This window comes from Orbicella franksi, chromosome 5 (assembly GCF_964199315.1).
Source record: "Orbicella franksi chromosome 5, jaOrbFran1.1, whole genome shotgun sequence".
NCBI lineage: Eukaryota > Metazoa > Cnidaria > Anthozoa > Scleractinia > Merulinidae > Orbicella > Orbicella franksi.
Window position 1 is genome coordinate 3,582,101 of NC_138149.1, and position 24,227 is coordinate 3,606,327.

The 24,227-nt window shown below is 35.5% G+C and overlaps 1 protein-coding gene across 2 annotated transcripts; it reads left to right on the forward strand.

Moving 5' to 3' along the window:
* Positions 1–13,957: 13,957 nt before the first annotated feature.
* LOC145486234 (uncharacterized) lies at positions 13,958–23,896 on the forward strand. 2 transcript variants are annotated; one of them, XM_081464855.1, is made up of 10 exons: positions 13,958–14,050; positions 14,257–14,295; positions 14,412–14,447; positions 14,650–14,670; positions 17,480–17,518; positions 18,056–18,088; positions 21,827–21,859; positions 22,412–22,465; positions 22,613–22,639; positions 23,833–23,896. In XM_081464855.1, the coding sequence occupies exons 1-10, from the start codon at positions 14,047–14,049 to the stop codon at positions 23,841–23,843; spliced, it is 297 nt and encodes a 98-aa protein (XP_081320981.1). In that variant the 5' UTR covers positions 13,958–14,046; the 3' UTR covers positions 23,844–23,896. The 2 variants fall into 2 exon arrangements, with proteins under 2 accessions (XP_081320981.1, XP_081320982.1); XM_081464856.1 differs by lacking the exon at positions 22,613–22,639.
* The last annotated feature ends 331 nt before the right edge of the window (positions 23,897–24,227 follow it).

A 24,227-nucleotide genomic window follows, 5' to 3' on the forward strand; every position in this document is an offset into this window, starting at 1 on the left:
GGGTGAATTACATCATTCTTCTCAGATTTCTTCTTGTCAGTCACCTAAAAATACAAGTACACTCCAATACTTACAACCGCCTACTTTTGTTGTTGTTGACCCAGTTCACGGTCCATAAATTATTTCCGGCTTGTTCCAGTCTTTTTATCTCTTTTTATATGCATATTTTTAGATTTATTACATAGATTTTAGATTTTTATCATATATCTTAGTTTATAAATTATTCATTTATTTATTTTACGCAGGACCCATCATGTTGATAGCAGTTTTTATAACTGAAATGGTCATCCTGCATAAATATGTTTATTTATTATTATTATTATTATTATCATTATTATTATCGCACGGCCTTGAGCTGGCGATGTTTCATTCATCGTAGAGTATTTAAAGTAGAGTTTTTACCATTTAAATGTGTAGAGTATTTTTTACTATTCTTATTTAAATTTTTTCGACAAATGGCAATAGACAAATTTATAAGTGTTGTAAAGAATGAGTGTAATTTGTAATTCGTTTGTAAGTTAGTATTTCCCTGACATATATATTGTCCTAAGAATTTTTACAGTTGTAATTTTTTATAAGCCACTAATAAACATTATTATTGTTATTATTAAAAAAAAAAGTTATTATATGGCTGTGTCTCACAAGGACTGGGAACTACCGAATTCACGAATTTGATTGGCTGAAATCGATATTGACCGCGGTCTAGATTTTCCCATCTAGACCGGCATCTAGACCGGTTTCATTTTGCGTTGAAAAAGTAGCAAACTAAAATACAAAAATATTCATTCTTTTATTTTATTTTCTTCTCAATCATTTATGGAAGTGCCAAAAAGCCTGGTGACAAAAAAAGTAGAGAGGACGAGCAAATTTCGGCAGGTTTAAGTTAAGCTCATCGCCGTTCGCAAGCAAAATGTCAGCTAGTACAAACCAGTTACATTAAACGAATTAAAGTTTTCTTCTTTGCCATATAATAAACATCTCATTAACCGAGCTAAGTCGGTCTGTATGGGAGAATCTTGACCTCGGTCGTGTGTACAGACCTCACTGCGTTCGGTCTGTACTTACGACCTCGGTCAAGATTCTCCCATACAGACCTCCTGCTCGGTTAATAAGAGCTAATTATTATTATTATTATTATTATTACTGCTGTTAATATTATTTACTATTATTTATTTTAACCTCTTCACCAACTCTCCCTTAAAGCAACGACAACAATCTGTAAACTAGCGATATAATAACATGCAGACGTACAGTTTCTGGAAAAAATCCCAACGCTGCACAACCGAGTCTTTGTGGAAAGCTTATCTTCTACTTTTAAAGACTAATTTTTTTTTAACTTCGAGCTGAAATGTATAAAAACTGCTACGGTAAATGGACATCACTGAAGACTGACAGGAGCGGGTAAACCTTCTTTTTATTATATTGTTAGCTTCCTGCGCGGGCAAGACGAACCGAATCCTGTGATGGTGATTGGCTACCAGAGCGGTCAAGATGGGGATATTTTCCCCGCTCGGGATTACCCGGTGTGTCCCGCAAGAAAATAGCGTTCTTTTTCCATAAAACTAGAACTTGTCCAATATCCAGCCACGTTGACCTCACGCTTGGCCAATAACCGTCATATCTATTGGACTTAGATCTCTCTGAACTGAAGAACGAAAAAAAAAAAAAATAGAAAGAAAGAAAGAAAGAAGAAATAAGGAAATCCAGCTAGGGTTACACTCAGAACTGAATGAAATTCCCAATGATCGCAGTCCCGAGGAGTTTTAGAATGTTTCGATTTGTTTACAGAGTAAAAGTTTTTTTACTCATGGCCTTCTCCAGTAGCCCATGACCCTTTCTTCCATTCTTCGGGTGTTTCGAAGGTCATGCGCTTCATAAACATCGTCAATAGTCATGACAGCGGTAACTCCGATGCAAAATATTAACGGCAGCCCGGTGGAAGATAGAATCAAGGCTCACTTGGAATCATGATCATTTACTTGGTAATATTTCTTGTAAGGAAACATTTCGAAATACAATTGATTACAAAAGGCGGTAAACTACGACGTGTCCAAGTCTTCTTCACCCTCCCCCCCCCCCCCCCCCTCGCCTCCCCAGTTTTTTTTTATTATTATTTTTGCTTTACTAGGCAAACAAAAGCAGCAAATTAAACAACAGGAAATCTTTACTGCCAATACTGAAAATTCTTTTAGTGAAACAGGAACGTCAAAATCTACAGGTGAGGGAAATGTTATTTCTGTCCGTCGATGGTTTCTGAATTACTAAATTTTCCTTACATACTTATTATCTTTTTGCTTTTTAAGATAAGCTGGTTGGATTGCTCTACCGATGTTGTATTTAAACATTTCGGATGTTGTAATAAATAACCGTTTGACTCGACTTGTAAACAGTGTTTACTGGGATATCGTTTTTTTACAGGCGAAACTGAAGAAAAAAAAGATGAAACTTTGAAATCCAGTGACGACTCTTTTTGCACTGGACAAAATGAAGGTACCAAATGTCACAACTGTGTCATTTTGCGTCTGTATGGTGAACTGAAACTTTAATCTACCAAATGCCGTTAATAATTACAGGCTTCGGGTTAACAACTAATGGCTTTATGCAGGACCATCATTACCAAATGTACCGGAAAATAGTCATTGTAGTAAATTATGCTAAATAAGTAATAAGTCAATCCGCTGATGGTCTAGAAAAAGGGTCAGCAGGTTGTAACAATTCAGCTCAATTTGTTCAATACAAATATTTACAAGATCAAAGGCTGCCACCTCTTTACATCATGCAGGTTTTGAAAGAGCCAGTAAAAGAATGATACTAAATCTTATTTAGTTTTAGTCCGGCTGTGGCTTGGCAAGAAGCATTAAAGGTACTTTTTAACTCGGAATATGTTTATTATTTTCCAAGTTGCGGTGGTGAAACGGTTTCACTCCATCACTCCTTCACTCCTTTACTCCTTGACTCACTTCCCATTAGACATGTGGAAACCCGAAGGGGGGAACTCTCATATGAAAAGGCAAGAAATGCTCTTCGGAAAATTACAATTTAACTCCTGACGGAGACTAATGTGGACGTTGCCTGAGCTTCATTACACGGAATAGGTTCGATTATTAGCCACTGTTCAAGAAAGGATTCCACGCGTAGTTGTAGATCCAACTCGGGTACTGGAGAGATGAGGGAAATCTAGCCTGAAAACAGAAATTAAATTAGAGCGTAGACCAGAATCCTTGGTTTGCAACCGAGACGACGAGCATCCCCGATCTTATATATTGTTATTTCCCCGCCGGGTTTCGAACATGAGCAGTCTAAGGCCATTTTAAAGTTTCTTGCGGCGTGTCAAGTTAATTATTTTTGAGATATAGAAGTTGAAGGCGTAACGAATTTTCCATAGTAAGGAAAAAACTTATGGTTCTTCACTTAGCGATTCGATTCAGGAAAAGTGTTAGTGGTTTTTCATTCACAAACCTACGCGATATTGTAAGTTCCAAAGCAATCGTCTGAGACAAATGATTTATTTTAACAGGATTGGAATTCGTGGATTCTCGCGCAGCGAGTAAGCACTAATCACACTGTGCTACGTGCACATAAGAATTTACTTGGGGAAAGGTTACCTATATAATTAGGTACAGAAGGCTCAAGTGCCCCATAACACCCTTTCATTAATATTTTCCGAGTTCAGTGGGTCACAGCCACTTTGATTTGTATTCAAGGTGAACTGCTATCATTGTTTTGTTACAGGTGAAACTAAAGAAAAGAGAGATGAAACATTGATATCTCATGACTACTCTTTCTGCACTGGAGAAACGTCAGCGTTAACTGAAGGTACAGAATGTCAGAATTGTGTTATTTTCCGTCTACATCGTAATGTAAAACTTTAATGTCCCAGATGCCGTTAATAGCTACAGGCCTTAGCCTAACAACTAATGATATTACCAAAAACCGTGATTACCAAATGTGTTGGCAAATAGTCATTTTAGTAAATTATGCTAAAGTAATAACTCAATCCGCTGATAGGCCTGCAATGATTGGGGAGTGTGGAACAATTTAGCTCAATTTCTTTAAGACAAATGGTTAAAACATCAAAGACTGCCAGCACTTTAGAATATGCAACTTTTAAAACAGCTAGTAAAGGAATGATACGAAATCTTATTCTCTTTTTTGTAGCATCTTTTAGTGAAGGTCAACCGAATAAACAGTTTGACCGGGAGATGCAAAGGAATGTGATCATCTAAAGAAAGTTCCGATCTCTGGATATATTCATGATACTTCACCAGTAAAGCCGAGCCGCAATAATTATACATATTTCAACTTTAAGTTTCAAAGTGCAAATGGTTTCTGCGATTGAGTGTGCTTTGATAAGAGTCTCTATAATCAGGTGAAGTAAAAAGACGAATCGCAAAAGAGTGTTAGGCTCTCCAACTATTCATTGAAAAGGTCATTGCAAAATAGCAATGACATGACAATTGTCATTATTAAACGTACTAAAATTGAGAGTATTTCAGAGTGCCCATTTGATCACCAGGCACCTTCAAAACGATTTATAAAAATCAGTGAAATCGATAATATTTCAGATTTCACTTTAGTTTCAGTTATCGGGAAAGTACATATCAGATCAGAGCAGAGTGAGGTTAAGGTTCAGGAACGGTCAGTAATGAAATTGGATTGTGATATAGCGGACGACACCAGTGCAATTAAACTTACTCTATGGGACAAAAATATCCCCTTAGTCCAAGAAGGGTAAGCATACGAAATTGTCAATGCAAGAGTTCGCTCATTCCAAGGAGAGAAATATTTATCAAGTAATTTTGACACCATCATTACTACAGTGAAATCGGATGTGCGGAATATGATAGTTGTGCCACAGCTAATGGAAAATGAAGAGTCTCTTTCACTGAATACTATAACTGTCAATCGAATTGCTGGGGTGCAAGAAATTCAACGCTATGCAGTTTGCAACAGTTGTCACCGTAGACTGAGCAATCTCCAGTCAGATCTAAGTATTTGTGATTCTTGTGGGTTAAGTCAAATCAAGACAGCTGCAGATCAAACACACTTCAGTGTAGGGGTATTCACTGGCGGAGAACACAACGGTCTTTTAAGGGTTTTTCAAGATCAAGTGGAATCTTTCATAAAGTTGTATAATGAACAAGCAGAGTCTTACAACAAAATTAATGTGGAAAATCCCACAAATTCTGAGATTATCGCTGCATTTTTGGCAGCGCGCGAGTTGAAAATAACTTTCAACACTAAAAGTAAACTGGTGTCTTCGATTTTATACAGCAAATAAGTTAAAGTAACATTGCCTGTTGTTTTATTTAGGTTAGCAAGGAGTTATAAAAGTTATTGCTTTGCATCGTAAAGAAATGGAAAAGCATTTCCTTGCTGAATCTTACTTTGTTGAAACTATGCTATAAGATATGTGTATAGCAAGTTAGGAGATTGATTTGTAGAATACCCAATATTGTTTATCTTCTAGAAATTGTTTCCTTTTTTGAAAGTGTAAGAAATAATTCATTAGTGAAAAATATTGTAATATCACTGAAATGCATAACGTTTAATAAACTGTTGAAAATTGTTCTTGTGTTGAATATATACAGTTCGCTATTTAAAACTAAACAAATGCCTTAGTGAAAAGTAGAAGAACCGAAGCCAAATGGATAGTTATAGAAAACCACCTTCGACCCTGGGAATAGGATTAGCATCGTACATAGTATAGTCTGTAGTTGCTTCATGCCGGAAATGAAGTCCAAAGATAACGAAGAATCTTGTCCATTCGGGAAATGAAGCCTAGCCGACAACTAAGATATGTGATGCTTTATTTAACTTTTATGTTATCTTCCTTGCTCTCAACTGATTTTTTTTTTTCTTGCAAATGTTCCTATTGTACTGTCAAAAATAAAGGGACCCCAGTAAGAACAAAAGTTCCTGTGTGATCAATTGGGAAAATTGATGAGTAAACAGTTCTGGCCACACTTCTTTGATATAAAGATAAGAAATAATTTTTTGGACAATAGCCGATACACAATTGCAACAATGACTGAAAACGGTAAGTCACAAAATATTCTTTCTTTTTGAAATGCACTCTTTAAAAAAGTATGCATAAAATCATTGTCCCAGAAAACAAAGAAATGAAAAAGACTTAGAAATTAACGTCGTAGAAACATGCGGACAGCCTGGGTTATAGTCCCCACAAAAAAATAGACTTTTCTACATATAACTGGACTTTGAAAGTTGCCGAAAAATCCACTTATTTTAAAAATGAATAATTATAGCTATGTCAAAGTGGTCAGTTGGCCTGATAACAACCCGTCCCATTTAAAACGAGATGGTATCAACAGGGAAGGTTTGGTCAATTTCGTTATTTTGTAGCAATGTACATCTGTCTCAAAATAATGAAATAAAGTTTCAGTATAAAAAAATATAGTTCTGTTGTAACAGTCCTTGATTGCACATAAAAAGATAGCAAAATGTTTACAGATAGAAATGGAGACATGCGAAGACGCAATGGAGAAACAGAATATGTAGGCGACACATTTGAACAAGTGCATAAACAACTCCTTAAAAGGAAATATGATGTGCATATACGAACCAGACAGTGGCGCATACAACGGAAAAGATACAGGGAATACTTGGCGTCATTTTAGACCTACTGGACTAAAGGATAGAGTTTCGTTAAAATTGTTATTCTTAAGAAGTAAGAAATGTTGTTAAGAGAAAGTATAAAAAAAAGAAGAAAAAACGGCATATTTTTTATTAGATCCTTACAGCGACAATCATAGAGGGCAGACCTAGTTAGAAAAAAGCAAAAAGAAACGTGCTAATAACTTTACTAAAAAACAGCAGAGCTCACTATACAATCGGGAATAGGTGTTAGCACACAAAAATAATTACACAACCCGTGGAACAATACATGAGAAACGTAGACAAATGATGTAAGTAGCAAGATCAAGAAAGACAGGGATACAGTTGCCTTCATAAAACGTGTAGCCGCTCATGATGTTATGTTATCATGAGAGTAGACGGAAAAAGAAAAGAATAAGCATTTTCCAATGGAGTTTAACTAATGCAATCGAAAATAATATATCTACTTGGAAAAAGTGCCAAAAACAAGGCTAACCTCATTCAGTAACCACTATAGGAATTGATAATATAAATTTAGATTGAAATGCAGTGAAGAGAGGAATGCCTTGCAAACATACAGAAATGATCTCAAAAAGATAAAAAACTACAAAAAGGTTAACAAAATAATTGGAGGATAATCAGCACTCAAGTGGCGGCTATATATGAAAATTCTTGCAATATTTATCAAACCACAAGCCAGTAAGGTAGCAAAGTACATATGCCTCAGACCAATGAAATAAAGCTTTAATGGTACGGTTCGACATTTAACGCTAAACAAATGGCTTAAGTGAGAAGTAAAAGAAGCGAAGGAAAATGACTAGTTATAGACAACTACACTGAAAGTAAGATTAACATCCTACACAGCTCATGTGTTTAGACTTGAACGGTTTACCGAGGTACCAGAGTTTACTTACCTAGGTAAACATTTTCCGTGTGTAAACGCCAACTGATACTTTGGTAAATGCCGCAGAAGACAAAAGAAATTTAACCGAGGTAAAAGTTGTAATTACCCTGTGATCAGGCATGGTTACAGTTGGTAACCAAGGTCGAGATGACAGATATATCCGCTTGTGGCGACGTAATATTTACTTCCCGCGGTGAGCAGATTGCGCGATTGTCGACAAAGCGTTTCTATTCCAGTTTTCACCAGGCGATCATGGCAGATAACGTGGAAAGATTGGATCGATCTTCTTACAGCGAACAATCCGTCAAGTAAAAGAGAGCACTATTTTTCATTCTCAGTATTATTAACAACCTTCTCTAGGCAAAATTCGATTCTATGTTGTGTAATTATTGTCGATATATTTTGCCACCAGGGAGGATGCTGCAACGTATCCATGCATACTCTGGGTATGATCAAGCGGCTGAATTTTCGCCGTAATATTATGGAATGAGGTCCTCGCCTATGAAAATGATGGCACCTCAATTTGCTCCTGTTCCACTGCGGTGGGATCCTCGTCCAAGTTCGATTTCATGACGTTGATAATGCAGCGCGCGCGAATGTTGAAAGATCAACTTGAGTTATTTGAGCCGGTATAAACACTGGACGAATGTACCAAGGTTAAGTAACTTGACCTTAGTAACTGTTTACCTTGGTAAAAGCTCAAATGTAAACACAGCATAGTCTCAAGTTGCTTCATGCCGGAAATGAAGTCCAAAGATAACGGAGAATCTTGGCCAGTCGATAAATGAAGCCTGCCCGGCGAATAAGATATATAATGCTTTATTTCACTTTGATGTTATCTTCCTTGCTCTCAACTGTTTTTTTTTTTTTTTTTTTCCGCAAACATCCCTGTCACAGTGTAGAAAATAAAGGGACCTCAGTAAGAACAAGAAGTTCTTGTGTGGTCAATTGCATTAATTGATGGATAAACAATACTAGCCACAGTTTAGTGACATAGAGATAAGAACTAATTTTTTGAACAATAGGCAACATACAATTGCAACAATAACTGAAAGAGGTATATCACAAAATGTCTTTTTTTTCCAAATGCGCTCTTTAAAAGAGTGTGCATAAAGTCATTTTCCCAGAGAACAAAGAAGTAAAAAAGACCTATAAATCAACATCATAGAAGCATGCGGACAACCTTGGTTATAGTCCCCACAGAAAAATAGACTTTTCTACATATAACTGGACTTTGAAAGTTGCCGAAAAATCTACTTATTTTAAAAATGAATAATTATAGCTATGTCAAAGCGGTCAGCTGGCCTGATAACAACCCGTCCCATTTGAAACGAGATGGTATCAACAGGGGAGGTTTTGAAAACTTGTTATTTCGTAGCAAAGTACATCTGCCTCAAGATAATGAAATAAAGCTTGAGTATAAAAAAATACAGTTCTGTTATAACAGTCCTTGACTGCACATAAGGACATGGCAAAATGTTTACAGATAGAAATGGAGACATGCGAAGACGCAATGGAGAAACAGAACATGTAGGCTGCATGTTTGAACAAGTGCATAAACAACTCCTTAAAAGGAAATATGATGTACATACAAAACCAGACAATGGCGCATACAGTAGATAAGACACAAGGAATACTTGCGTCATTTTAGGTCTGCTAGATTAAAGGATAAATTTCCTTAAAATTGTTATTCTTAAGAAGTAAGAAATGTGGTTAAGAGAAAGTATAAAAAAAGGAAACAAGGCATATTTTTATTACATCCTGATAGCGACAATCATAGGGTGCAAACCTAGTTAGAAAAAAAAAAACAAAAAAAAGCGTGCTAATACGTTTACTGGAAAACAGAAGAGGTCACCAGACAACCGAGAAGAGGTGTTAGCACACAAAAATAATACACAGCCGATAGAGCAATGCACGACAGACCTATACTGATGCTGTAACAACAAGATCAAGAAAGATAAAGATAAGAATTTGAAAATTGTTGCCTTGACAAAACGTGTTGCCGGTTATGTAGTTATGTTATCAAGAAAAAGTAGACGGAAAAAGAAAATAGTAAAAATTTGCCAATGGAGCCTAACTAATGCATTCAAAGATAACATATATACTTGAAAAACAGCGCCAAAAACAAAGTTAAAATAACGTTAAAAAACATCAGTAACCACTCTGGGAACTGATAACATAAATTTAGATTCAAATGCAACGAAGAGAAAGATGCATTGTTAACATAGCGAAATGATCTCAAAAAGATAAAGGGCTACAAAAAGGTAAACAAAATAAGTGGAGGACAATCAGCACTCACTTTGCTATAAATGAAAATTTTTGCAATATTTATCAAATCATAAGCCAATAAGGTTGCTGTTCACTGTTGCCAAAGTGGATATAAAGATGCCTTTGTAGGTTTTAATTTTCAGTCATCCAGTGAAATTGGTTGACATGGTTAATACAAATTGGAAACCCTAAGCAACCATCTCTTTCTGTTGGTGTTACTTGCCTGTTCTTTACATGGTTCTAAAGGTAAAGTTTTCCTCTTTTTTGTAACTTTGATATATTATAAGACAGGAGACTTGTCTTTGCGTTTGAATTGAAACTCAAGCTAAAACTTTAAAATAGTTGTACGGTAGATCGGTAGTGGATAATTCAATTACTTGATTTTTATGATTGATAAAGTCGTGTGTTCTGCAAAGGGATTATCTCCAATCTCGGCGTCAGGGTGCTTTTTTAGCCCCGCCTCAAGCCAAAGAGCAAACGCAATAGCCAATCTACATTTTTGTCACTCAAACGTCTCAGAACCAATAACGTCTTTTTATGCAACACAATGATGTTGAAGACCTAAATGTAATAACTGACCTTAAATGTAATAAACTCCTAAATGTAATAACATTTGGCCTTAAATGTAATAAACTCCTAAATGTAATAACATTTGGCCTTAAATGTAATAACACCTAAGTGTGACAACATTTGGACTTAAATGAGATGGTTTATAATCACGTCATCATTGACGTCATCAAAGGCGTCATTAATCAACTCACTGTTATTGCATAAACCACGTGATCTGTTGCACCATCTGTCATCTCATTAAAAGGGTTCTTTTATCGCAACGAGTAACATGTGTTTTCGGGTTCATAAATGTCGTCTGGTAACACAGAAGGCTTCCTGTTTCCTTGTGAATTTACACGATCATCTAAGGCCACGGAACTATGCAAAAATAATGCCAATGCAACTGCTATAGCGAAAGCGGTATAACCCATGTTGAATCAAATAGAAAGACTCATTACTCTTAGCTAATTGAAGCAAAATGACGGTATTCAGCACGTGCGCTTTTTCAGACAGATATCAATTAAGTGTCTGGACATCCAATGTACATTTGTGATCTTTGAAGATAACCGGCGAGCGGCCTGCGATCGGCGAGTTGGTGTTCTTTTTTAAATTATGAAAGTAATTTTCTTTAATAATATTTTCACAATGTTATTTTATGTTAATTATAATTGCAACTGTGGAACATTTGTTGAGTATGTAAGTGTTTGATCAAACTCAATTTGCTGTATTATCCGACTTGTTCATTTTAGTAAAACAAGGATTACTGATAAGTGGTGATAAGGATAACAGGGATAACATCTTATCTCCTGATATCGGAAACTAATTAACTCGCACTTTTGGTCCTTGGATAGCGCTCTTCATTTTGCATTTCAAGACAGGCAAAATGTTTGTCGAGTTTGGATGCAGTGTCCAATTATGTTAATCAAACGCAATCATTAAAGCAGGAATTCTTTGTTAAACAGTTTTTCAAACCTACAGTTTGGAAATGCTTCGTCATTTGCGAAATATTACCCCATGGGGCATAATACAATTGATACTTTTAAAGAAAAAGCAGATTCACATCGGTAGGTTGGAAAACCAGGAATTCGGAATTCGGAATTCGGAATTCGGAATTCGGAATTTTATTTAAAAAAATAAAAAAATAAATTAAAAAAATGAATAAATAAAAAAGAGATAATCAGAGCCAGGGTCGCATGTTTTCTGCACGATCTAGTACAGTAGTACACTTATCAACTAAAAACGATCTTTCCTTGCCCGCGTCTTCAGTGCAAGATCAACTTGATCGCCACATTGCAATTCACATATGGGAGAAAGCTGGGCGACTTCTTTCACGAGAGGATACCATTCTTCCAGCCCCATCTAGAGATAATTCTTTAAAAGCATTCTCGGTGTTATCAGAATTTGGTGACGCGCCAAACTTTCTTCAAGTTTCCAGCAATGGGAAAATAACTTGCACGTGCAAAAACTTCAAACCTAAAAAGATTTGCGCGCATGTTGTTAGTGTCGCCGAAAAACAAAACAGTTTGAACGAATTTGTCAAGTGGTATCTGAAACAAAAGATACCTAACAACTTAACAGCTGTTGCCACGCTAGATGTAAACGTAAAAGCTTCCGGAAGGAAGCCGAGCGCCCCAAGACGTCGAAGGCAAGCAAAAACTGACGTTCAAATATATAGCTCTTCTTTGCCGCCAAGTTCCCTGTCTGTATCAAGCACACCTCATCTTCCTCAAATACAAATCACAGCCGACCAAGGACCATCGTGCAGCGTCTCGTTATCATCGGCCTCGTTACATCCACCCATACGACCCTCTTTATCGGTTCCTACAGCTCCCCCCGTACAACATTCTGGGCTTACTCAATCTTGCAGATATCCGCCACCCACTTATCCATATTTAAATTCACTACCTATTCAAACCGCATCCGTTAATCCACATGTCGCTGTACCTCCAGGTTTTCCACTACCACCAAAACCTCCCATTCCACCCAGTCACAACCCATACTTTTTAACAAAACTCAAAGGAAACATTGCGCGCTGTAAAGGGTGTGAGGGTTTCTTTCGTAAGGATTTACCGGAAAACACTATCGACTCTGTTGCCGTAATTGGGCGGAAAGAGAGTGACTGGTATCCATTTGTTTATGAAGATGGATCAAAGTGCTGGAGAATGTCAAGAGTTCAAAACCACTACTACCACATAAACTTGCCCTGTCTGAAGAACCGTAACCACGACTTCACAATATCTCAATTAACATCTTTGTTAAGCAGGATGGAGGGAGGACTTATTATTTCTAATGCCATGGTACAAGAGCTATGGGAGAGATTCGGAGAAACGATATTTCAATAGCGTGACAGCCAGCTCAACTATTTAGGATTGCGTTACTAATATAGGCCGCTAGGAATAATTGAAGACAAGAAAACTCAATGTACAATATACTATCATGCAAAGAAAGAACAATTAAACCTTTTTTAAAAAAAGCCAATGTTCCGAATTCCAATCACTATGCCTTCTCGTCCAAACTCATAACTTCTTTAACAAAGCTTCAAATCTCTTGTGTGACACACCTTTTACTCAGAAACAAAGAACAAAGTACAGGGAATGTGAGGGTGTTTCTTGTTAAGGTTTTTTCTTGTTTTCTGTATATTTTTTTATAATTTAAAAGTAAGGTATTGCGTGACCACATATCGTGACTCAACTGCAACCGTCTGATTGTCAAGCCGCAAGAGTCCAGAGTTCAGATTCTAGGTTTTATTATAACTTTAAATTAATAATTTATTTTTTCTTTACATTTATTTATTATTATTATTTATTATTATTATTACTATTATTATTATTATTATTTATTTTTTTATTTATTTTTTATTTATTTTTTTAATTTATTTTTTTATTTTTTTTTAATAAAATTCCGAATTCCGAATTCCTGGTTTTCCAACCTACTGATTCACATCATCCTACTGGGAAAATTGTAAACGACCAAAATATCGGACTCTGAGACCTTTTTTTCCAGACACAGTTACGTATATAAAAAAAGGAGACAGATTGAAGGATCGAACTATCCAGACTCGCTGTGTGTGGTCTCACAAGAGAGCCAAATCGAGATATAAAAGGCATTTAAACCATGAAACGACAACAGCTATTTCAAATGCACCTTGCGTCGCGTCCTGGTGACGTTGTCATCACGGCATCCGGTACCACTGTGATAGTTTTGTCTGGAATTGTTGTTTGGACTGATCAGGTTGTGATTCAAGAACGGACTGATAAATCGCTGGCGTCTTGAAAATATTTTCTGCGGAACTATATTGGTTAACAAGTAGATTTAGAAACAAAAACGTCACGCTATTACCAACCTATCGAAATTTGTTTGTATGAGAAGGAATTTAAAGGCTGGAATAAGGATTCCCGCTTACAGGGATTGTGTGTAGTGTCACGTGATTATTTTACTAAACAACGAGGTGGTTACGTCAATGATGACGCTTGTGTAACGTTGTTTCATTTAAGTCCAAATGTTGTCACACTTTGGAGTTTATTACATTTAAGGCCAAATGTTATTACATTTAGGAGTTTATTACATTTAAGGTCAGTTATTACATTTAGGTCTTCAACAAATGACATCGTTTAGCGATTCTTGTATAAAACGCCAACACCCTGCTTGTTTTGCGCCAATGTAACATTGCGCTGCAAGTTCAGTTAATTGTTTTTCTACGTTTCATTAAGATGGGTAAGTTTAAAGCTGCCTTTGTCAAGAAATTTACACCTCGCAAAATTAATACAGCGCAAATTTAAAGTTTCTTCGCACTAGGGCACTTTAATGAAGTAAACTGTATTACTTTGTCTCTAAATATGACAATCGTCGTTAGAATACCGATGTTGCTCCGTTAGCCAAGATAATTTCTAGTGGTGTTAAAATGTATATTTGTCTTCTAGATCAACAGCAAATCAACAGAAAGATTAATTCAGACGAGTGTACGTATTTAATCTTTAGTTTTCTATTTTAAACTTCTTTGCTTTACTTACGTGAAGATTTGATTGCTCAACAATCATCTTAAAGTTAAAACCTTTATCTCTATGAAACTTTTCAGTGCCGCACGAAGTTCCCATTGCGGAAGAAAGCACTTGTAAGTACACATTATTTATATTCTTACAAACTTACTTTTTTTGTTGTTTTCAAGCTGCGTTTTGAAAAACTTTGTAAGAAGTTTATAACATCAGTTTTCTCGCGCCAAGATTACACAAGAACCAGATATCATTTTGCGTTTATTTTGGTACATGTCAAGTTCCCTTAATCTTACTTTTATTTCTTTTCACATTTTATTTTAGTTTTTGCGCCATTGGATGATCGTAAGTATTCCGTTTTATTATATTTTAAACTGCTTTCTTGATACAAAAATTCGATTGCCCTATTACGAATAAACAATTGTAATTATAATCGCAAAGTTATTTTCGCCCTATGAACTTTTTAGACCCAATTGCATTGGATAGTTCCAATTATTTATTTGCTTTGCTACATTTGTTTTCAAGTTACTTTTACAACTTATACAGGAATAATTAGATTAGCTGGTTGCCGCCTGATTGAGAAAAGATAAGATTTCTTGTAATTGTTTTGTGCTTTATATTTGAGCGCATGCTACATGTAACCACTAAAACTATTCTCCAACCAAATTAATCACTGTAATCTTAGTTTTATTTGTTTTCATATTCTTAAGTTTTTTTTGACTTTAATTGTTTAGAAAGTGAAAAAGAAATCTGGCTTCAACTTTGCGCCTTAATTTGTTCTCGTAAAAGCCTACCGTGTGCATTTAAAGTTCCGGTACGGCTTTCTTCCAGGCCTTCGCAGTAAGATTGATTTTCGGTAAAGTATCTCATTTAGGCTTAAGAACCGAAACCGCGCAAATGTTCGCTTGCGAACTGAGATTGGTACAAAAACTCTTGCGAAAAGAGAGGAAGGTAAAGAAAAGAAGTTTGAATCGCAACTTAACGCCGATATGTTCTGCTAGATACAGAATACTACCGTCTATAATCCAAATTGCGAGTTGATGGCAAAAAAATACCAGTCAAGAAAAAATAGAAATGAAAGTTGCAATAATCTCCATACACACATTGATATATATTTTCTACTTGGAATCGATGGGGAAAGTTGGCAACAACAAAATTTGCAAAGGTCAAGCTTATCAAAGTGTAAATCAAACGCCCTCATTTTAAAAGCACTGCCTCCATGATCACAGTTAGTACCTCCTCCATCGCGTTATTTGAAACTAGGCAGTAATTAAAATGTCACCTTTTTCAACATGTAGTAAACTAATTTTTCACAAAACATGGTATGCATGAAGATTTATTAAAACAGAAGTCTAAGTGTTCATGGAAAGTTTGTCTAAAATTCTAACAAACGTTTACTCTTGTTATTGCTACTTAGCAAATTTTAATCCCATAATTCGTAATCCCAATACTCCTCTTGTGCACTTTATCATTTTTTTTTTTTTTAATGAGATGAGGGCTGGCTGATCACTTATTTGAAGCTCAGAGCCCTTGTTAATAGTGTTTTTTCCTGCTGACACTATGCAGTCTTACTAAAGGCAATGTGCTCATAATTGAATATTTAAGTGGCAAGTGAAATTAAAATCAAGTCAATAAAATCAGCCATATCTCATCTTATATTTTCTTGTAATAAAGCAAACTTAAAACCTTTCATTCAATTGGCTTTGTGAAGTTTTCTTTGTTAAAATGCAGGCACTTAAATGATGTGCCTTAAAACCAACTTGTTCCTATGACATACCACAGGCAAAAGCAAAATCATAATGTGTAGTTCCATAGATTATTCAAATTTCACTACAGAAAGAATTTTTCATAAAACCCCCCATCCTTCTAGAAATTCTAATTAAGCTTTATACGTTTCCTTAAAGTTTTAAGCGTTTGTAAACCCTTTCACCCACTGGAATTTCCAATTCCTTCTGTGGAAAGAGTATATGGACATTTTGTCCAATTAAGTACATATAGAAGCTAAAACTATTCCTTTAGACTATTGTCTGGACTTCTGTTGACTGCACCTCTTTACTATGTACTTTACTGTAATAAGACAAGAAATAGCAACACACTGCCTTTGCTGGAGAGCAAGCTAGCCTTCAGTCATGATTATACTTTCTCTATCTTATATTTAAAGACTCAATTTATAGAGACACAAAAAAGACAATTAAAATGAAAACTATTCTTCAAGGGTAGAATATAAATATTCTCTATAGCACCACATTACTTAAGATATGAGGTCAAAATAAATAAGAATTAATTACACAATCAAACAACTTTTAAAAAACAATGCATCAGTTGATCCCACAGCAATTAGAACTCCTCACTATATTGAGGGAAAGAGAGTTGGTACAAATAGCTGTTCGTCACTGATTCTTATGCTAGAGTAAAAGCAAATATATTTAAATTATATACATTCAACAGTAACCAAGTAATGAGTGACAAACGAAAACAGGGTAACAGAATATTGATGTACAAAGGGAAAAATAAAGAAAGTTTCAACATGCACCCCTCCCCCTGATAATTGCATTAACAAAGCCACCCCATCAACTAATAACCAGTCTCTTTTTAATGATCTCCTCAATATCACGAGTGAAGGAGAACAATACACTGCCTCTACTAGATAAAGCAAGGCGTCACTTATGAGACTTTTTCTACCTTATATTTAAAGATTCAATTTACAGAGACACAAAAAAGACAATTAAAATGAAAACTATCCTTCAACAGTAGAGTATAAGTATTCTCTGCAGCAACACATTACTAGGATACGAGGTAAATATAAATAAGAATCAATTACACTTTATAATCAAATAACCGTTAAACAGCAATGCATCACTTAGTCTCACAGCAAAGATCCTGTCATTATATTGCAGAAAGATAGTTGGTGCAAATTAATAGCTGTTGTCACTCATTCTTATGCTTGGATAAAAAGCATTATATTTTAAATAATATACCTTCAACAGTCACCAAGTAATGAATGACAAACTAAAACAGAGTAAGAGAGTATGTTGTACAAAGGGGAAAACAAAGAGAATTTCAACATATCCCTCCCTCCCCTAGTAAATGGAATAACAAAGCCACCCTTCAACTGATAACCAGTCTCTTTTTAATGATCTTCTCAATATTACAGGTGAAGATGAACAACTACAGCCAGCCATCATCAACTTTTGTAAGACCTTTAATATTCTTTTTGAAAATTAAGTTATGAAACTGTTATCTTGTACATGTAGAAAATTTTATACCCATTTTACACCCATAGTAATGCTATTCCAAATTGAAACAGTTTCTCTAATTGTGATTCAACCACCAACAAAGGAGTATGTAAAGGAATCAAATGTTCTGGCCAAGCATATCAAAAACTTTTTTCAGAAAGCACAAACACTGACGAAACTTGGCTTTCTGAGCAACAAGCACTTTCCCAAATGAAGCTGTTAAGCACATATGAGAATATTCTGAAGTACAAGCAACCAAACGCACCAAAACTTTGCAAGCATTGACAATAAAAGCCAAATTTTCCAAGAACTGCAAAATTTTGCGGTATTATATTTGTGACTGTACAGCTTTCTTGTGTAAATGGTTTATGATTGGCATCATTTAATATGACTTGCATGACAACAATTAATCTTGACTAGAAGATTTTTCAAGCTAAAAAAAGACCAAAGCAATCTGTTATTAAAAAAAGAAACAATTTTGTCTATAATTACAGACTCAGTGAATCCTGAAAGTTACAATGAGGAATGTAAGTATTTATTTGAAATTACAATGCTTAAATTGAGTAAGTGAGACAATGAGTGAGTGAGTTGACTTTATTGGAGAGGGTAACATCTAACAGTAACAAAGCTGATTATATCAACATAACCAAAGGAGGTTATGAAGGCCTACACTGGGACCTTAAGTCGCTTAAAGTAACCTTAACTTGCCTTAAGTCGCCTTGAGTCTTCCTAAGTCGCCTTAAGTTGCTAATGGTTATGCAATGTTAAAAAGGTTTCAACACACTCAAATTGCCCCTGTAGAAAGTTATCAAACTTGTAACTGTCACATTTGGATAAACTGCACTCTAACCCTATGAAGAAGGAGGGATGATGACCCAATCGTTGGTGCAATGGACCGCTATCGGAGATCATGGCATTGTGTTTGCACTCTTATAGTGTCTCTCCTCACCCAAATGTATAAATGGGTAATGGTTACAGAACAGGAGGGGCAGGGTGCAGGGTGCACCAGAGGTAACCTCAATAGGTGTGCCTTTGATTTTTTTAAAAGACTTGTTCCCAATGTATTGGAGCCACCTAAACCCCCCTCCTCCTTAAAGGATCCTAGTCAACCACACCTTTGTTTTGTTTACATACAAGAGGTTGGCTTTTATGTTGTATTCATAGCATGTTAAAGCAAAGAAAATCACTGTGAAACTACTAAAGATAAAGGGACATACTACCAGGAACACAACTTACAGTAAAGCAACAAGACTTCACCTGTAATATCAATAACATTGATGGCCTCAAAAATAGCAAGTACTGACTAGGGTCCTTTAAGAGGACAAGAACCCAACAATTACTGTATTATGCCTCATAGTCGTAGTTGCCTTATACATAAAAAATCTAATATTATTATAGTCCTGCACCTCTCTAGCCCCTAATGTTAGCAGGAATAATTTCTACATGTGAACAATAATTATATAGAAATGACAATCTCATGTATACTGTCTCACAGATGCCTTTTTATTTCTGTTAAGTTTTATTTTTTTTTTTTTTCGTGTATTTCATTGTGAAAGAATTAATAAAAAAGATGACAATCTGTGTTATCATCACAAAATATATTAAATATGGAAAGTTATAACAAATGACTATACTCCAATAATTTCATTTAAGCTTTTTAATTTTTGTACAATATTATTGAATCCAATCTTCCAAAGACTTACAGTCTATAATTAATAAACAACAACAGTGAGAGGTGTTCCAAATCATTAACACGAAAAGCAAAAAACAGAAAGATATTTCTGGGTTAAGGCTTAATTCTTTCTAGTCACTTTTACACTGAGCAGTAAAAATATTGTCATATAAATTCAATTGAACCGAACTGAGTCTACACTTTAAATACTTTACTTACCCAGTGTAAAAAAGTGACAAAAGTGGCCCATTTCTCCAGCAAAAATCATTATTTGCATTTGATTCCACATTCGACCAACTCAGACCAACTGTAAACTTGTGAATTTCGTAATTGAACAACCAACTTGCAAAGTAAAGTTTATCTAGCCTTTTCGTACATTTGATAAAGCCAGCTATTCACATTATCTTATACACTTTACGTGGGCTACGCTACTGTTACTACTGTTACTATCGAAAGCTAACATAATCCTTGCGATCAACTCTCAGTAAACATGGCCGCCAGACTACTGTTTGGAACACGTGCCTTAGTTTGGCCCAGTGACTAAAGTCTACACGAGCTGACACGTGAGCTACTCGTTCTCACGCGAGTAACAAAAAACCAGAAAGAGAACAAATCGCCAAACTAATACTCTCCAAAATTTGAATACAGTAATTTATTATCGGGTGATTTGAAATCACCCGAACACTTAGCAAGAAAATTCGCATTTTCGTGGCACAGATGTCTCGTCTCTTTGGAGTATGGAAACCAGTTAGCGGCACAAGGGTTACTGGGAAAATCAAAATGGCGGAAACCACTGTGCCTAGTATAGATGTATCAATTTCTAATATTTAATTGTGACAATGTAGTTCTGGGCATTTGTAATTTGTCACGTGGAAACTAGTGAAACTTGGAAGATGTATTTCTTGGAGGTCTGATCAACAAAACCTTCTAAAAGGATTCGATTCACTGTGTAAACTGCCAGGGTCATCAAAGTTTTCTGGAACCTCACAAGTAGTTGGTGAAATTTGACAAGAAGTGTTCTTACGAAACAACTTAGCATGCGGTACTCATTATGGTATTGGAATATTTTGCCTGAGTGAGGCAAGAGAGCATCAAATCGATTGGGTCCCCAAAAAGGACTAAAATTGACACTGGAAATGCAAAAAATAGCAGATAAGGAGTAGTATGTATACTTTATTTACCCTCGGATTGTAGAGTAGCTTTAACAGCTAATGTCTCCGAGCATTTCAGCAGCACAATGGGCAAATACCAGACCACAAACACCGGGAACTTCGTGCCCTGCTCTTTACGATGAGTGTGTGGTGTCTTAAACGTCCTCTGCTGACCATAATAGTGAAGATGCAGGAGACGGGGCCTACGGTTTATCGTCCTTATCCGTGAAGACTAGAATATCTAACCACTTGCAGATGTCATTGCAAACCCAGTATATTTTCCTCAGTTATTTTAAGAACCTGAGTGTTGGTCCGGTCTGGGGCTCGAACCCGAGACCTCCCGCACGGTAGTCCGAAGCTCTACCAACTGAGCTAACCAGTGTTGTGGTAATTCTTTCTTTAATAGTATTTATTTTTTAATGGTTTGAAATCTGGCCCGGGTTGTTCGAAAGTTGGGTAGCGCTAACTCAGGTAATATATTTTTTTTATATAGAAATATCTTTCACTCCTTATGGTTGTGTAGTTTTAAAATGAATCAACTCAAAACTAAAAGACAAATTACATAAACAGAAAACTAGAACAAAAAGTTACAAAACTGAAAGTAATAAAAATTCTGTCTAATCCTAGGTTAGTTTAATTAGGCTTTGAACAACCCGAGCTTTGATATTTGAGACTGTGGTGACTTAATTATATACCAGTATTGGTACAATATTGGGTTATCACAAAAGATATATGGAAGACTGTTGCTAAGTTTAAATTTATATCACTCAAGTGAAATAAGGTCTCCTCAAGTCACCTTAAGTCACCTTAAGTCTCCTTAAGTTGCCTTAACTCGCCTTAAGTTGCCTAAAATTACCTTAAGTTGCCTAAAGTCGCAATGCTTTTCTTGCCAATTTTGCTTAAGTCGTCTAAAGGTGCCTTAAATCGCCCAAAGACGCCTTAAGTTATGCCGACTTAAGGTCCCACAATAGGCCTTTTCAGGGAGCAAGCTATAGACACATAAACAATTCACAAAAAAAATAATATTGGCACTTCAAGCTTCATGCAAAACAAAACAATACATTTTAGAAAATAACAATTAATAGCTAATATACAAATAACAATTCTAAAAGAAAAAAATAGCGATTTCACATTTCACAAGTAATAAAAAGGATTCATCATAGTTCCCAATAATACCCATTTTCACCTCCATAAATGTAAAGTGAGACTAATTTGCAACTCAGAACCACAAGAGAAAATCAATACCAAATATATTAAAGTGCAAGAATACCTGCAACATCATTTCTAATATGACAAAAGAGACAAAACCTTCAATTAAAATATCTATCAATTTTTGTAATTAATTTTGACCTTTTTGTTAAACTATATATAAAACTCAACATTGCACAACCTACAATTTTAAGTACAAGTAACAGCAGCATAAATTACTGATCTTGTTTTAGATCATGATGCCCAGATGACAACACGACACCAGCGTAAGTACATCTATTGTTTTCAATAAAATCTACCGAAATCAAATAATACATATTTTTCAACTTTACATGTTGAAAATTGGCTTCTAAACATTATTGTATATAGTTCTGTATATTATCAATACACTCCCCATGAAAGAAATGTTTCATGACACCCCAAGCCCAACATTCTAATACTTTCAATTATGCTTCATAAATTTTCTTAAACTCTGTACCCTTCGAGAACCCTCCTTGCGCCAAGAATTTAAAATCCCTTCTGTGGCACAAATATGGACATTACTGGAACAACACACTACACAATTCCACATGGTACCCATTGTCACTGTAACCCCAGGGAAGGCCATTGAAAAGTCATGAAGGAATAGGCTCTCCAAATTACTATGTTAAACTGGAAAGATTTACAAAATGCATAAGCTCAGCTTTGCCAAACACTAAAGAATAGAAATGTATCATCTTTTATTCAAAAATTCCCTGCAAGTATATAAACCATGACTAATCAGAATTGTAGCACAAAAGCACACAAATTTACTAATATCAACATTAACTTTATTTCAGAAAAACAGTACAGACACCAAAAACGTAATGCTCCAAGGCACATGTCAAAACCTTGTAAGTATAAAATCTATGGCTATAACTTTTAAAAATTTTTAATTGCAAAATAATAAATTCTGATCGATAGTAAAGTTTCTTGTGATTAGCAGTACTACAAACTCAGAACTGTAAGAAAATTAACTTTACTTTGAATTTGTGTTTTAGATTACATCTCACACAAGGTGTTACGAGGTAATTAAACATTAAAACACTAACTATTGATAGTTACCAATAAAATAATTCAACAACCATGAAGTAGCTTTAAGCTCAAGTCTAATATTTTTCATGAGTACATTTTGTAAAAAAAAACAAATATCAAAGTAACAAAATCAAGCACTACATCTAAACATTAATACTGTTTCAATGAAATAAAAAACACTCTAGTAAAAGCAAGGGATTAATGTTTTGTAGAAGTACTCAGTGTAGCACTATATTACAACCAGCAAAGGGCGAGAACAGTACATGCTAGTTATCTACAATTAGGGGATGAGTAGCTAAATAACTTAGTAACTGCACTGAAGAACTGAAACAAAGATTTCTTGTCAGGATGGAATGGGAGACAACCGATGTACAAGAAGTTAGTAAAAATTGAGTTGCACCATATTTCCCTACAAGAGGCAGTTGTCCCCATTATGTGCTATGAGGAGATGTTGTGAGCTGTTAGAAAGAGGAGCTTGGAAAGAGCGGTTTCTTTAACATCTTTAGGCAACATATTGTCTTAAACAAATAGTGAAATTTTCCTCCAACTTCGGGCTTTACTTATTTTGGAAGCGAGGGAGGGGGAGTGTTGGTAGTAGTTATTTTTGAATCTTTACATTTTATCTACACTTTGTCCCTGATTGCACCTAGGTCTGCCTATGGGGATGTGTTAGCGATTAAAGAGGCGCTGTATGAAATTGTAGTCGTTTGTTAGGAAAAGTTGATAACCTTGTCAGGAGTGTAAAAGTTTATGGAGACTGACCAATTTGTTTGGGTGTAAATTGTGGGTTTTAAGATGCTAGGGAAAGAAATGTAATGGGGAATATACAGCGTATCGTCTCCATTTCTGTTACGAAAATTATAAATAACTTAAAAATTGTGACAATCTCAGAGCTGGATAGGGAGTAGACTTGGCAGGGAGGAGGGGTAAGAGTTGGGGTGGGGTGGGGGGGTGGAACGGTGAGATATGTTTCAGTCTGCCTTAACGAACTCTTGAACAGAACAACTCATCCAATCCTTTCCTTAGCTCTTTATCTTGTTTTTAGCAACTGAATTCCCGGGCCCCACCAATTGCAATGAGTTCGATGGGTTTGGCTGAACGTGAGGCGAGTAAACAAGAAAGATCTTTAAGATTAATTTTTGTACTGATGTACTTGTATTTTAATTTTTTTCCCGTTTATCCCCAGGACGCCAATGAGGGTTTGCGTCCAGCTTTGCCAGAGGTTATTGCCTCCCTGAAAGTAATTAAGAGTGGGTGAGTCTTGGCTTTGTCTACTGAGATGATGAAGCAATTCTTTTCTCTCTTTTCACCTCTTTCAATTAATAATTTGCTTCAAAATTTAAGAGTTCTGGATACAGTCCTGTCATTTTGTGTTTATTAAATAAGTGTACTATCAACCCTGATTGATCTGTATGTTTGCATTTACAATATTTCTGTGGTCACTTCTATGGGTTAGTGAAATTAGCAATTTTTTTCTGTGTCGTTTGATGGTAAATTTGCGTACTTTAAAAGTAAAGTTGTAAAAGGATGTTTTTATTTGACTATTTCACTGATATTTTTTGGTTAAATTACCTACAGCTC

Bases quoted from the DNA above. Each gene is read 5' to 3' on its own strand.
- LOC145486234 (XM_081464855.1), top strand. The intron at 17,519-18,055 runs GTAAGACCTTTA...CTATAATTACAG, and splicing joins GCCAGCCATCATCAACTTTT to ACTCAGTGAATCCTGAAAGT. The intron at 18,089-21,826 runs GTAAGTATTTAT...ATCTTGTTTTAG, and splicing joins TGAAAGTTACAATGAGGAAT to ATCATGATGCCCAGATGACA.